This window comes from Clytia hemisphaerica, unplaced genomic scaffold (genome assembly GCF_902728285.1).
Source record: "Clytia hemisphaerica strain Z4C2 unplaced genomic scaffold, Clytia hemisphaerica genome assembly, whole genome shotgun sequence".
Taxonomy (NCBI): domain Eukaryota; kingdom Metazoa; phylum Cnidaria; class Hydrozoa; order Leptothecata; family Clytiidae; genus Clytia; species Clytia hemisphaerica.
In genome coordinates, this window is record NW_027104287.1 from 443,234 (window position 1) to 455,928 (window position 12,695).

Genomic DNA, 12,695 nt, shown 5'->3' on the forward strand with positions numbered 1-12,695 from the left:
TATACTTGAAAAGAATGACATTCTAGCATTATACCCCATTCTTTAAATTATGTCTTAATTTTCTTAAAAAATCAATGTAGCACTTTCCTTCTAAAATACAAGAGAATTGCCTTCTTAAATAATCCATTCTAAAAAAATGGCATGTTCCTATACAAGAATAGGAAAGATATGATTTTCCCAACAGTAATACAAATTTTCCTGCAAAATTGCAGAATGTAGGTTCTGTCATGAAGACCAAGTTATTTTCCTTCAAAAGTACAAGATTCTTTTCTTTTAATATATTTATTTAGTAGAAATGGAACGGGGCGTATTCTGTTACACGCATAAATATTTGAGGGCAGGGAGCTAGGGTGGAATGGGATGTCGAGGACTTGTTTGTAAGCCTGGGGATTCGTGATAAGTCATTTCATGAGCCTTTTTGGTCATTTAAGGAGGCCCCCCCAGTGGACTCAAAATTCACGCCATCACGCCAATTTTTTTTCGATTTCACGCCATCACGACTGAAAAATTTGATTTTCACGATCACGCCAATTTTTTTCGATTTCCCGCCATTACGCCTAGAAATTTAGTTTTCACGCTCATATTTTGTTATATAAACTTAATTTTTGCCCACGTATATGTGTGTTTGGGCATTCTCATATGCGTAAGTCAAGATTATATCATTTTTCCTATTGAAAACACCCGAAAAATCTGGAAGAAATTTGATCTCTGTTTTTCTATTTTTAGTAATACAAAGGGGTCAAATTCCAGTTTTTTTTTGGTGTTTTCGATAGGAAAAATGACGTAATCTTGACTTGTTGGATCAAAAATTGTTGGATCACATCAAAGGGCACCGGTTTGAGGGCTGAGGTATATTTGAGTAAATTGACAAAGCTCACCGTGGTTGGGTAACGGAGAAAATTTTTGAATTTTGAAGGGTTCAAAGTGCTATTTTAGGACCCATTTCAATTCAATTGGAAAAATAATTCATGTAAAAATAATGGAAATCTTTTAAAAGTACAAGGAACATGAGGGGCCATGCCCCCTGGTCCCCCGTTGACGGGACCCATGGGCATTAATTGTGAATTAGCGTGAATAGTTTTCAAAAGGGGAACGAGGAGGCGCAACCATGGTTTGCGCCGACGGGAGAAATTTTCAATTTAGTATGGCTAAAATCGCCCTCATTTACTCTCTTTTTCCCAAAATATTATTTAAACGTCATAAGATTCCTTTGATTAATCTGCTTAAAATTACACCTCATAATAAACCTGTTGCTTCTTTTTGTTTAAGGATTTGCTACAAATGTATGTTTTCCTGAAATAAAGGACCTGATGTCTTTGATGCATCTATAAGAATAAACATGTAAGAAAGAGAGGAAAATGTTAGTTACGGAGGAAGCGCAACCATGGTTTGCGCTGACGGAGAAAATTTTCAATTTTCGACCCTCTGATAGCGTTCGACTTTATTATTTTAAAGACTAGCTAGCAACTGCAAAAAACAATCGGAAGTTTACAAGGATAAATGAATGAGGATAAAAGGATAAAAGGATGAATAGAACTGTTTGCACCGTTTCTTTTATGATTTAAAATGAGATCTATAGGAGGCCCCACCAGTTGGGGCCGACCAAGAAAATTTTGAAATTTAAACCCTTTAAATTGGCTAAAATGGACATAAAAATACGATTCAACTAATAAATATAATTTTCACGATCACGCTGAACTGCAAATTTCACGCCATCACGCCTAAAAAAACTCGATTTCACGATCACGCCGGCACTTCATTTTCACGCCATCACGCCACTTTTTTCAAAATTTCACGCCATCACGCCACGAAAAACCCTCCATCACGCCATCACGCCAACCGCTGGGGGGGCCTCTTTAAGTGATTTTAATGGAACATATTTAGAAATCTATAAATTCTTAACGTCATTTTAAAGCCATTGTACAATTGTAAACTTTTATCCTTCCTATGTTCGATCAGCGAGAGTGCTTTAATTTATTTAGAGTCCGGAAACAAATAATTTGTAAGTTCAACTAAAGCTATTTATTTTCTTACATTATGTTCTCTTTCAAACCTATTCAGGATGTCGGAACTTTTCATCAAAGACCATGGGCTCCAAAAGCCATAAAGCTCCCCCATTTTTATGAAAAAGGGGCTTGTCCTTTTTCCCTACTGTAAGTACGCCATATGGTGATTTAACATGTACTTATTAATATTTTCTCATTTAAAATTTTGAAAATAAATTGCATCTTTTAAATGTTCTTTACGATTTTATTCAGCTGAATGAGGGAATTTGTTTAAAAAGAAAAATTTTCACTTAATCCTTTGATTTATTTTCCATTTTTCTTTTTTTAATTAATTTATTTTCCTGATATTTATATAAAAAATCAAGACTACATCAAAACATTTTCTGGCAGGATCTAACAGTTGAAGTCACAAAGTAGTTTGACCTGTTCTGCTGTTAAAAGATCGAATCTTAATCTGAAAATGGCGTCACCTAATGAAACAGAGGTGATTCCCTTGAATGAAAACAGCAAAGCTCTTGCAATGAAGGACAATGACATCGAAAGTAAGCCAATATCAGGGCGCCAGTCACCAGCAGTTCGATCAGAAACTGGTTCTGGCACCATCACTGATGATAGCAAAAACCTGAAGAGCTTAAAAGGTTTAGATGATGTCAACATCTCCTCGCTAACTATACATGGATTACCAAGAGCTATAGAAAGCACATCATGGATTGCCAGAATCTTTTGGATGATTCTGTTTCTCATTGGGTTTGGATTCTTCGTCAAATTTGCTAATGTGGCAGTCACGCATTACCTACAACACGACATCTTCCAAAGAGTCACAATGAAAGCTTTGAAACGAATGCCTTTTCCAAGTGTCACGATTTGCAACATGCGTAAAGTGTACGGTGAACTCAACGAGCGCCATTTCACCAAGAAACACAAGTCACCAAAGTCTGGAGTCAACCACTACCTTCATCATCACCGTCGTATGCACAAAAATAACGTAGACTTTGAAGCATTTTCAAACGGTTATGAGAAACTTGTCAATCAAACCAACAGTAATTTCTGCCATTTCGGAAATCCATACAGAACTTGTGATACCGATCATTTCAAATCACTTAGTCTACTCCCAAAATGCATCACATTCAACCCTGAAGGAAATGTCTTCCAAACGCAAAGCGGACGAAACTTTGGCTTACAAATGATGTTGTTTTTCAATACAAGTAATGACATAGAAGTAAAAGCCGATCCTCATTTCAGTGGAAATGACCAAGATGATATTGCAGTCTTGATCCACGAACCAGGCACATATCCCGACTTATCATACCGTCCAATCTTCCTTGAAACAGGCTCTCGTACAAATGTTGCTCTCCGAAAAAAGAAATCATCCCGATTACCTGCACCGGCACCAACCAAATGTGTGCACGGAATGCGCGAGACAAAATACAACATTTTTCCAGGTAAATATATCCCATCCTTATGCAAAGATTCATGTCACCTCTACAAAGCGTATTTAGAATGTGGCGATGTACCAGAATATTTCAGATTGATCCTCGGTCCACGTGCTTTACCTGCTATCAACATGACTGGTAAAATTGATCAAGAAGCATGCCTTAAAAAGCATCTTAAATATTACCAGTACCGTTTAACGGAATCGTCTTGTGATTGTCCACCGTCCTGTGAATCGAGCTCTTATGAAACCTTGCTAACATCAACTAGATGGCCTTCCAAAGTCAAAGTAAACTCCGTTCTACAATACATGCAAGAATCATTCAATACAACCAATTTCAACACGACAGATTTAGAGAATGACGTGGCGTACCTTTCAATCTTTTATGATGATTTCTTAATCAGTGTCGAAGAGGAGGTTACGAAATACGATACCTTTAGCCTGATTTCTGATCTTGGTGGACAGGCTGGATTGTACTTAGGAGCTTCGTTCTTTTCAATCGTTGAATTGGCCCTGGTTCTCTTTTTCTTCATCCTTGCTGAAATTAAAAAATACATGAGCGAAAGAATTCAAGAAGCAACTGCTTGATTCCTGGTGAATGACATTTAGAATATATTTGACATATTTAGAATAATTTTTAAATATTTAAAGAACCATTGGAACTTTATTTAATTTATCCATCGAAATGTTGGCATGACTTGTATGGCAAAGGTTGTTACTTGGTATGGGTGTGGCTGGTAAATCACACCACCTTAAAAATCTCACGATGAATTAAAGAGACAACGCAACAATACAGACAAAGATAATATACAGTGAAGCATCTGGTCAAACGCAGTACTGACTTTTATAAACCAAAATATGGAATAAATTGAAAAAAAATAGGAAAGATTAAAAAAGAGGCATTAATAGAATACGAATTCTGTTAGTCATGTTTATCGTGTATCATATAGTAGATATTTTGATAAAATATTATAGTATTGAAATATAGCATGACAATACCAATCCATCCTCGCTCTATTTACTGGCATATCTTATACCCATTGGAGATGTATGTATAACTAAGTCCTTATCTCTTTTTCACCTATCAGGTTAAATGATCTCTTCTCCTGTAAATGAACATGCAGCAGATAATGTTGAAGAAAACAAGCCGGCCTTGGAGGGTGCTTCTTAGTTTTTTAATCATTATAAAGACGCAGTGCATACTTTGTTTCGCTTATCCCTTTTACCGGGCTATTATTAGGTAGGGGTGTTTTGCACCCCTGCTGTAATCTTTGTGAGAGGTGCTATGAGTTTGAAACTTTGCACAAATTTAGCATGATAAGAACCACGTAGTAGAAACTCATATAAAACCTGTCGCAGTTTGAAGTCAATTGATAACTGTATCATTAATGGTAGGTTATAATCCCGGGGGGGGGGGTACTAGGTTTGCGAGGTGACGGGTATGTCCGAGCCGAAAATCGAAAATCGACCCTTTGAGAGACAAAATTTTGGTTATTTTGGGACCCTTTGAGAGACTTTTTCCTAAATTTTGGTCCATTTTTTCCAAATTTTGGTTTGATTTTCACCAAATTTTGCTCAAAATTTTTGGAAATCGTGACCCTTTGAGAGAGAAATTTTTGATTTTCGTGATTTTGGGACCCTTTCAGAGACTAACTTTTGAATTTGTACCCCTTTGAGAGACTTTTGAGGAATGAGAAAAGGTACCCTTATGGCTCGCACATACCCGGCACCCATTTTGCCTAAGTAACCCCCCCCGGAGTTATAATTATTTTAAGATTTTGAGATTTTGCAGGGTTTTAGCTGGATTTTAAATCATACAAAAAAGGACACCAGCCTTTCGGAAAGGCCAAATATTTCAAAACTTCTAGATTATCCTATCCTAGGCGATCCTATCGTCTACATATTATCACTAAAAAAGGGATAATTCAGGAGGCAGGATAAATTTGAAAGAGTTCGGTTCGGGGCGGAGTAAACAGTGGTGGAGGTGTTTACAGTGTAAACCTATCCTTAGAAGCTAGACAATGTCCTGTCTTGTTTTTGATCAGGTTTAGTATTTAATCGAACTTCATCGTTTCAAAATAAAAAGCACCGTTCTTGATATTTTTGATGTAAACAACGAGATTTGTAAAAAAACACGATTAATGGATAAAGTCTACAGAACTTAGGTTTTTGTTTCCTGTAGAATATCCCTTTACGCTCTCTACTAATAATTGTTGGTCTGTTGAGATGAGTGTCCTTGTTCCCCGGAAAACAATCAAGTTCAAAATATATTTCACGGATATTTCAACGTTTTTCCGTATTTAAAGTTCGGAGAGAATGGCAAATGCTTCCCTTTTATTCCATTGGAATTTCGATTTGAGAGGGGTTTTTACGGGCTTTCAGCCTATACTCTCAGCCAGGCAGTGGACCAAGATTTCATGAATTTTACGCATTTTTTCAAAATTATTCTAGACGAAAATTATAAGGTATAACTTTTTGCTTGGGGCAGGCTGAAAATTCACGAATTCACCTTCTACCTTCGGCTCAATGTTTAAACCTGAAGATCAATCAGGATTCCGATTTGATAAATATGATGCTGATAAAAAATAATGCTGTCAACGTTTTTGATCCATTCCATTTCGCCATTTAATCTGCTCTCCCCTCAAAAAATGCGACCGCAGCCGTTTGGACAAGGGCCCCCTCCCACCCTTCAAGAAATACTAGCAAACACCCGGGCAAACACCTAATTTGGCAGGGTCAGGGTTCATATTTTGGCTTTGCCTTAGGTGGTAGGGGGTGGTAGCAATTACTTGCCACTACGCACTAGATTCATAGCCTAGAAATCTAAGCCAGATTGATTCAGTCACTTTGTCACTTAGTAATATCTGATGGTAAGTTGTGACTGAATATCTGGCTTAGTACAAGTAAACTCGGTTTCTTAACAACTGACAAATTGTTTTTTTATAGTTTAAAAAACTTTGATCGGTTTTAGCATATATTTTTTTATTTTGTTGTTTTCTTATAATTTTTGAAAACGAAAAGTGAAAAAATTCAAATCCCAAATCCGGCTCGAACCAACGACTTTATGGGACAGGGACAGCTCGCTGCAACCTTTCATGGGCGGTATGTAGAGGCGTTGATGGCGTTATCTTAGCTAAGAAACTTACTCTAATTCTTATCTTTTTTCTTTAAAGTTGATCAATTGTTTTATTTAAAAGAAAAAAAGGCGCGCTGTTGAAAAGTTGTGTAAAGTGACTAGACTAGCGCACATTTTGCTGAGAAGCCCGAACTTCAGAATCGGATGGTGCAAGAGTTCGAACCCCAGTAAAATCGTCAAATCTAAATGTAAGTATTCATCTCTTTTCAAACATAACCTATATTTTGTAAATCCTCCATTACATAAATTTAACAGAATGGTCGGTCGGATATGTTTGGACGATTTATTATTGAGTGTCACAAATCCTACTTTTTAATATTCATAAGTTGCTTTTTACTATTGCTATTGGATTCGATTGGGATTGGTTTTCAAAGAATAAGTTTTTTTCAAGTCAGAAGTTTATAATAGTTGAAAGCTCCTAACTTAAATAAAGTCTAGTCAGAAAATTTTCTATATACTATCTTTGCTTTCTGACTTCCCCCATCAGAATTATTAAAGACAAAAAAGTAGTTGAGCTTCAGTATATAAATAAAGTCTTTTCCAGACGATCTCAATCGAACGGAATCGACGATCGAACCAGTCGAACCAAATCGAACGCCATCGACCGATTGAAATTCGATTGTGGAACGCAATCGAATCTCAATTGAACGTCAAAATTCTCGGTAATAATCGATTGGTTCGATTGTTGTTTGACTGCATTCGATTGTCGTTCAACTGCGTTCGATTGCCGTTTAATCGCCTTTCGACTGCGTTTGATTGCTCTATGCTCTAAAGAAGGCCAATTTTCCATCGTAAATAAAAGAAGAGTGTTTTTCAGTACTTGGCAAGAAAATAGAGCAAATTTTATGGATTTTATTTTATGGATAGCAAAACAGATGCGTGTGCATTAGGTATTTGATGCCCCATTTGACATATTTTCAGTGTTTTCAAACTATGCTCAGCAGTTCAAACTCAGATAATTCTCTTGGTCCAACAACCCTGTTGATGCAGCAGACTGTCCAGGACTGCCTTTTAAGGGCAATAAAAAAGCATTGTTAGAACAAACAAATGAAAGTAACAGAGAAAGGTGCAGAAGCGTGGTGGCTCAACCAAAATTCAGGCAAACTGGAGAGGCAATTTGTGAAAATTTTGATTTTGGCGCCCCCTATTAAAAGTAAATATTTTATTCGCAAACACCAAAATCTTTGGGTACTTTCTCTCTTTTAGGTCAAAAACTGCCAGGTGTAACAGTGTAACAAGCAAAAGGGCACCAAAATTAGTGATAAGAGGCGCATTTTAGCACTCCCCAAAAATATCGTTCGCTGGGGGGGGGGGGGGCACTACAGTTATTTGACAATTCTGCGGTTCTCCCATATTGTTAACATAAAAATTCTTTAAATCAAGTTTAAAATTTTTGGAAAGTTTGTAAATATAGCCTTGAAGCTGCTTGAAAATGAAGTTTTATTGAAAAATTGGTTTTGTTCAAGTAAGGCTTGCTGATTTTATTGCATAAACAGGTCTTCTATGAGACTACGTTGAGATCAGTAAAGTTCAATCAAAATTTCCAAAATTTATTGTTTATTTTCTCCCTTCCAATTTCCAATTTTTCATTTCCCCCCATACCTCCAAAAATGGGGCAAAATCTATTCCTACAAAGAAAATCAACGAACCAAGCTTTATTTTTGCCTTATGTACATCTAGCGTTTGGATTGTCCTGTGGTAAAAATTTTGAAAATTCAACACCAGAAATTTCGTATCCTATGCTTCCATAAGTCCAGTGTGACAGCAGAGTTGTTTGGTTCAGTAGTTTTGCAGAATGTTAAAAAATGGGCATTGAATAGGAGACTCTTGCATGTCAAAATTCTCATACACCTCTCTGCAATGTGCAGAGTGTTTCACACATCTCCAACATTTACCATATCTATAATATCATTTAAGTAGTTTTGCAGAATGTTAAAAAATGGGCATTGAATAGGAGACTCTTGCATGTCAAAATTCTCATACACCTCTCTGCAATGTGCAGAGTGTTTCACACATCTCCAACATTTACCATATCTATAATATCATTTAAATATCATTTACAAATTTTGTAATATCACAGAAAAAAGCCCCAGGTTTGGAATGAAAACAACCAAAAACACCATTTCTCAAAGCCAAAGACCATAAAGTTCTCTAATGCATTTGCATTTGCACCGACTAATATTAATCCTGAGAAAATAGCATCACAGGCTAGCTCTCAATTGTGAATGTCGCTTGTTTGTATTTTCCAAGGAAAATGATTCAGTCGTATTAATCTAGGTATGATTCCCTTGTATTCCCAAAGGAAAATGCTTCTCTTGCAGGGGGGGGGGGTCGGTACTAAAATCCAAGACATATATGAGTACTACAAGTTTTTTGACAATTTTTGACATACCCCCACCTAATTTTTGAATTGACATTTTAGCATAGTGACCACCTAAATAAGGCTTATTTTGGAATTCCGTTTGAAGAATGCAGGTCTTTGGACTTTCAACAAAATGCCAACTCTGGTTATTTAAGCTGTCAATGAACCTGATCTATCTCTATCTCTTCTAGATAAAGACTCAGAAACAGTCAAGACACTTTTGCTCTGCTCTACTTTAGTTATTGCAAAGATTGTTTGGTTATTTTTCACCTCTAATTTACAGCTTGTTATTTTTTTTCTATCCAGTTATCCACGGTTCTTTACAAAAAAACAAAGCATTCAACTTCGAAAACATTTTTTATTCCATAGTATATAAAAGCAGAACAATTAAATTGAAACATGGGTGTTTCACAGCCCCAAAGGAACCTTTTTCCTCAGTTGAGATAAAATTTCCTATTGAGATGCTAATGGGGATAGAAATTCTATTGTTCCAAGGTTAAAAACTCAGTGGGGATATGGTTTTGGAGTGCAATTTTTAAACATGGAATTTTGAGTTGGGATGAAATCAAAGTCTATTTTCAAGTGGGGCTGAAATTCAAGAGTATTTTACCACAGGGGACAAAATTTTTGCTTAATTTGTGACACAGGGACGTATTTAAATCTTATATAGAGAGTTTTTATTTTTTAATTTTGCCTATAATGCTCAGTCAATTCTCAACTTCAATTGAGCTAGAATCTGAGAATGTCTGTCTGTGTGTGTGTCTGTGTGTGTGTCTGTCACCAAAACTTTGGGGCAGACTGGAGACTTCAAAAATGGTCCGATTGGGCTGAAATTTTGCACACTTGATCCTTGGGCAAATCCCTGGGGGTTGTTTTTTTCATTTTTTCAAAATTTTAATTTTTTGGGGCCTGGGGACGAGTTTTTTGCCAAAACGAGGCTAAAACTTTGGGGCAGGCTGGAGACTTCAAAAATGGTCCGATTTGGCTGAAATTTTGCACACTTGATCCTTGGGCAAATCCCTGGGAGTGTTTTTTTCATTTTTTCAAAATTTTAATTTTTGGGGCCTAGGGACAGGTTTTCGCCAAAATGAGGCTAAAACTTTGGGGCAGGCTGGAGACTTCAAAAATGGTCCGATTTGGCTGAAATTTTGCACACTTGATCCTTGGGCAAATCCCTGGGGGTATTTTTTCATTTTTTTCAAAATTTTAATTTTTGGGGCCTGGGGACGAGTTTTTCGCCAAAACGAGGCTAAAACTTTGGGGCAGGCTGGAGACTTCAAAAATGGTCCGATTTGGCTGAAATTTTGCACACTTGATCCTTGGGCAAATCCCTGGGGGCCTTTTTTTCATTTTTTTCAAAATTTTAATTTTTGGGGCCTGTAGACGAGTTTTTCGCCAAAACGAAGCTAAAACCCAAAATGCTATAATTTTTCTTAAGCCATTAAGTTTACAATTGGGCCTACGAATGATTTCAAAGATACTGAAGTTGAGCCAGTGCGGTTAGCACGTTCGACAGTAGTTAAATTTCCTAAAATTAGGTGGTTTTTTTTAGTACTCATGTACTAAAATTTTTCTTAAATTTCTTGAAGACCCCACCTAATTTGGGATTTTAGTATACATGGTACTAAAATACTTTTAGGCTTTTTTTGTAATACCACCACGTCACTAAAAGTCATGATGTCTGAAATTTTAGTACCGACCCCCCCCCCTTTCTCTTGTTCTTTTAGAGGTAACTAATTCACTTGTATTTTCTGAGGAAAATCAATCACTTGTATTTCCCAAGGAAACATTAATGTGATTTTTTAAAGGAGTTATCTCCTTAAATCTACCTACCAGACTTTGACAACCAAAGAGATCTTTTTGGTAAAAATGATGCATACAAGGGATGATTAACATACATCAACATTGTAATAGCTGTTCCTCGAAACAACATCCTGTAATCAATTACTTGTTCCACTTTAAAAGACAACATCACAACCCAAAGGCTATGGAATTATTGACAAGCTGAGATATTCATGACAACTCATTCCAGAATAATTCATTATCAGGTCAACATTCAAAATGTTCAATGTCACCTCCAGTGTCCATATCTTGCATCCTATCAGCATGCTATCATCAAGGTACAGTCACAAATCCATTACACCACATACAAGCATACCAGATAACATGAAATAACAATTCTGAAGCTGATTATTTCTCATCTAGATCCAAAATGTCTTGGATTGGGTTCCTTCAATTTCCAAATGAAGTCACACATTTGATCGAAAATATAATACCCAATTTGAATGAAAAGGCTACAACAGAACAATGGAATGAATGTCTTTATGGTCTAAAGAAATACAGAAAACACTACATTTGGAATGAAGACATAAAAAATGATCAAAGAGTTTATCCAAGTAGGCGCTGGACCATCGTCCATCATGCCGCTTATTTCAAAGCACCTTTACCAATTGTCCAGAAGATGGCTATCGATCAATATCCTCTTTCATTACCAGACGGAGAAGGAAAGTTACCAATTGATCATTTGGATTCAGGCACGCCAAAAAATATCAAAGCTTTGTTTTCACCATCTTACAAGATGAATTTCCTTCACTTGGAGATGAAATTGTTGCAGGCAAATTTTCATGAAGTCATTCTGGAAAGAGTTGCTTCATTGGTTCAGAAGTATAATGTGATTTTACCAATCCTGTCAGTCCTTTTAGAAGACGTTTCAAAGGATAAAGAAGTTTACTTCAATATGCCTGGAATGTATGGTGGATTCACATATTGGCTTGAGTTTGATTCTTCTAAAACAGAAATTTTGGCATTGTATTCACGGAGTTCTTCAAGGCTTGTTGGTAATTCAGAACAGTTACATAAGTGCACCAAAGAAGGATGGACACTGGTCAAAAGTGACAAGTAATGGTTTCCTTAATCTTAAGATTTATTTTCTCTTTAGTTTTATAGCTTTGTTTTTAAGTTTAATTATACATCTGCTTCATTTAAAAATTTCTTCATTATAACTTTCCCTGTGAGAAATCTTTTAAAAGTCATTATCTTATTGTGTTAAAGTTTAAATTTATCTACAAACAAATACAAACTCTTATTTTATGCCTAATTTTTAATGATTGACTCTCCAAGCAATTTGAAATACCTGAAAATTTAACCAGTTTTGGGGCAGTCTTTTAAGGGACAATAGTAAATGACCTGTTGAGATTAAGACTGGCTCTATCAACTCTTAAGAATCTTTAAAGAAATTGGTTGTCGATGTCATTGTTTAGTAAAAGCGTTTTGTAATCTGTCCAAATCAGATTTTTGATGGTCCAAAGGCTGACCTGAAAAGTAATCAGATTTTGAATTTCCACTCTCAAGGTTTTGGACCTTTATTTATTCAAACCTAATTTAAACCCTATTTAGACATAAATTTATTTAAAACAAATTTATTTATTGCAAATAATTATTAGTAACATTTTCTTTTCTTTTATGCTTAATTATTTACCGAAATTTATTTTATCATTTACCTTTTTGAAATGTAAAGAAATTAAAGATGTGATTTTTCTAACAAAATTGTGATTTTTCGTAATTTCATTTTTGGTGTCTAAAGCTTTGAAATTACTTTAAGTCAATCAAAAGTTTTAATTATCGCATTGAAAAAAAAAAATACAAAATATACTTCTATTTTATTTATTGAAGTGGTCTGACACTTGGGACACACCCTGACACTTTGGAACATCCTGTATGCATCTAATTTCTTAAATATTTCTTCCAAAGAATTACCCA

At 35.8% G+C, this 12,695-nt stretch overlaps 2 protein-coding genes across 2 annotated transcripts in view; both read left to right on the forward strand.

The window, feature by feature from the left end:
• Positions 1-2,406: 2,406 nt before the first annotated feature.
• Positions 2,407-4,418, forward strand: LOC136817029 (degenerin deg-1-like). The gene has a single exon (XM_067073374.1). The coding sequence runs from the start codon at positions 2,467-2,469 to the stop codon at positions 4,024-4,026; it is 1,560 nt and encodes a 519-aa protein (XP_066929475.1). The 5' UTR covers positions 2,407-2,466; the 3' UTR covers positions 4,027-4,418.
• Positions 4,419-6,639: 2,221 nt separating this feature from the next.
• LOC136817030 (uncharacterized) overlaps positions 6,640-12,695 on the forward strand; it is a 53,445-nt gene continuing 47,389 nt past the window's right edge. Inside the window, exon 1 of the mRNA XM_067073375.1 lies at positions 6,640-6,762. The gene's annotated coding sequence lies outside the window, so the exon portion shown is untranslated. The remainder of the gene's footprint in view (positions 6,763-12,695) is intronic.

Bases quoted from the DNA above. Each gene is read 5' to 3' on its own strand.
- LOC136817029 (XM_067073374.1), top strand. From the start codon at position 2,467: ATGGCGTCACCTAATGAAACAGAGGTGATTCCCTTGAATGAAAACAGC.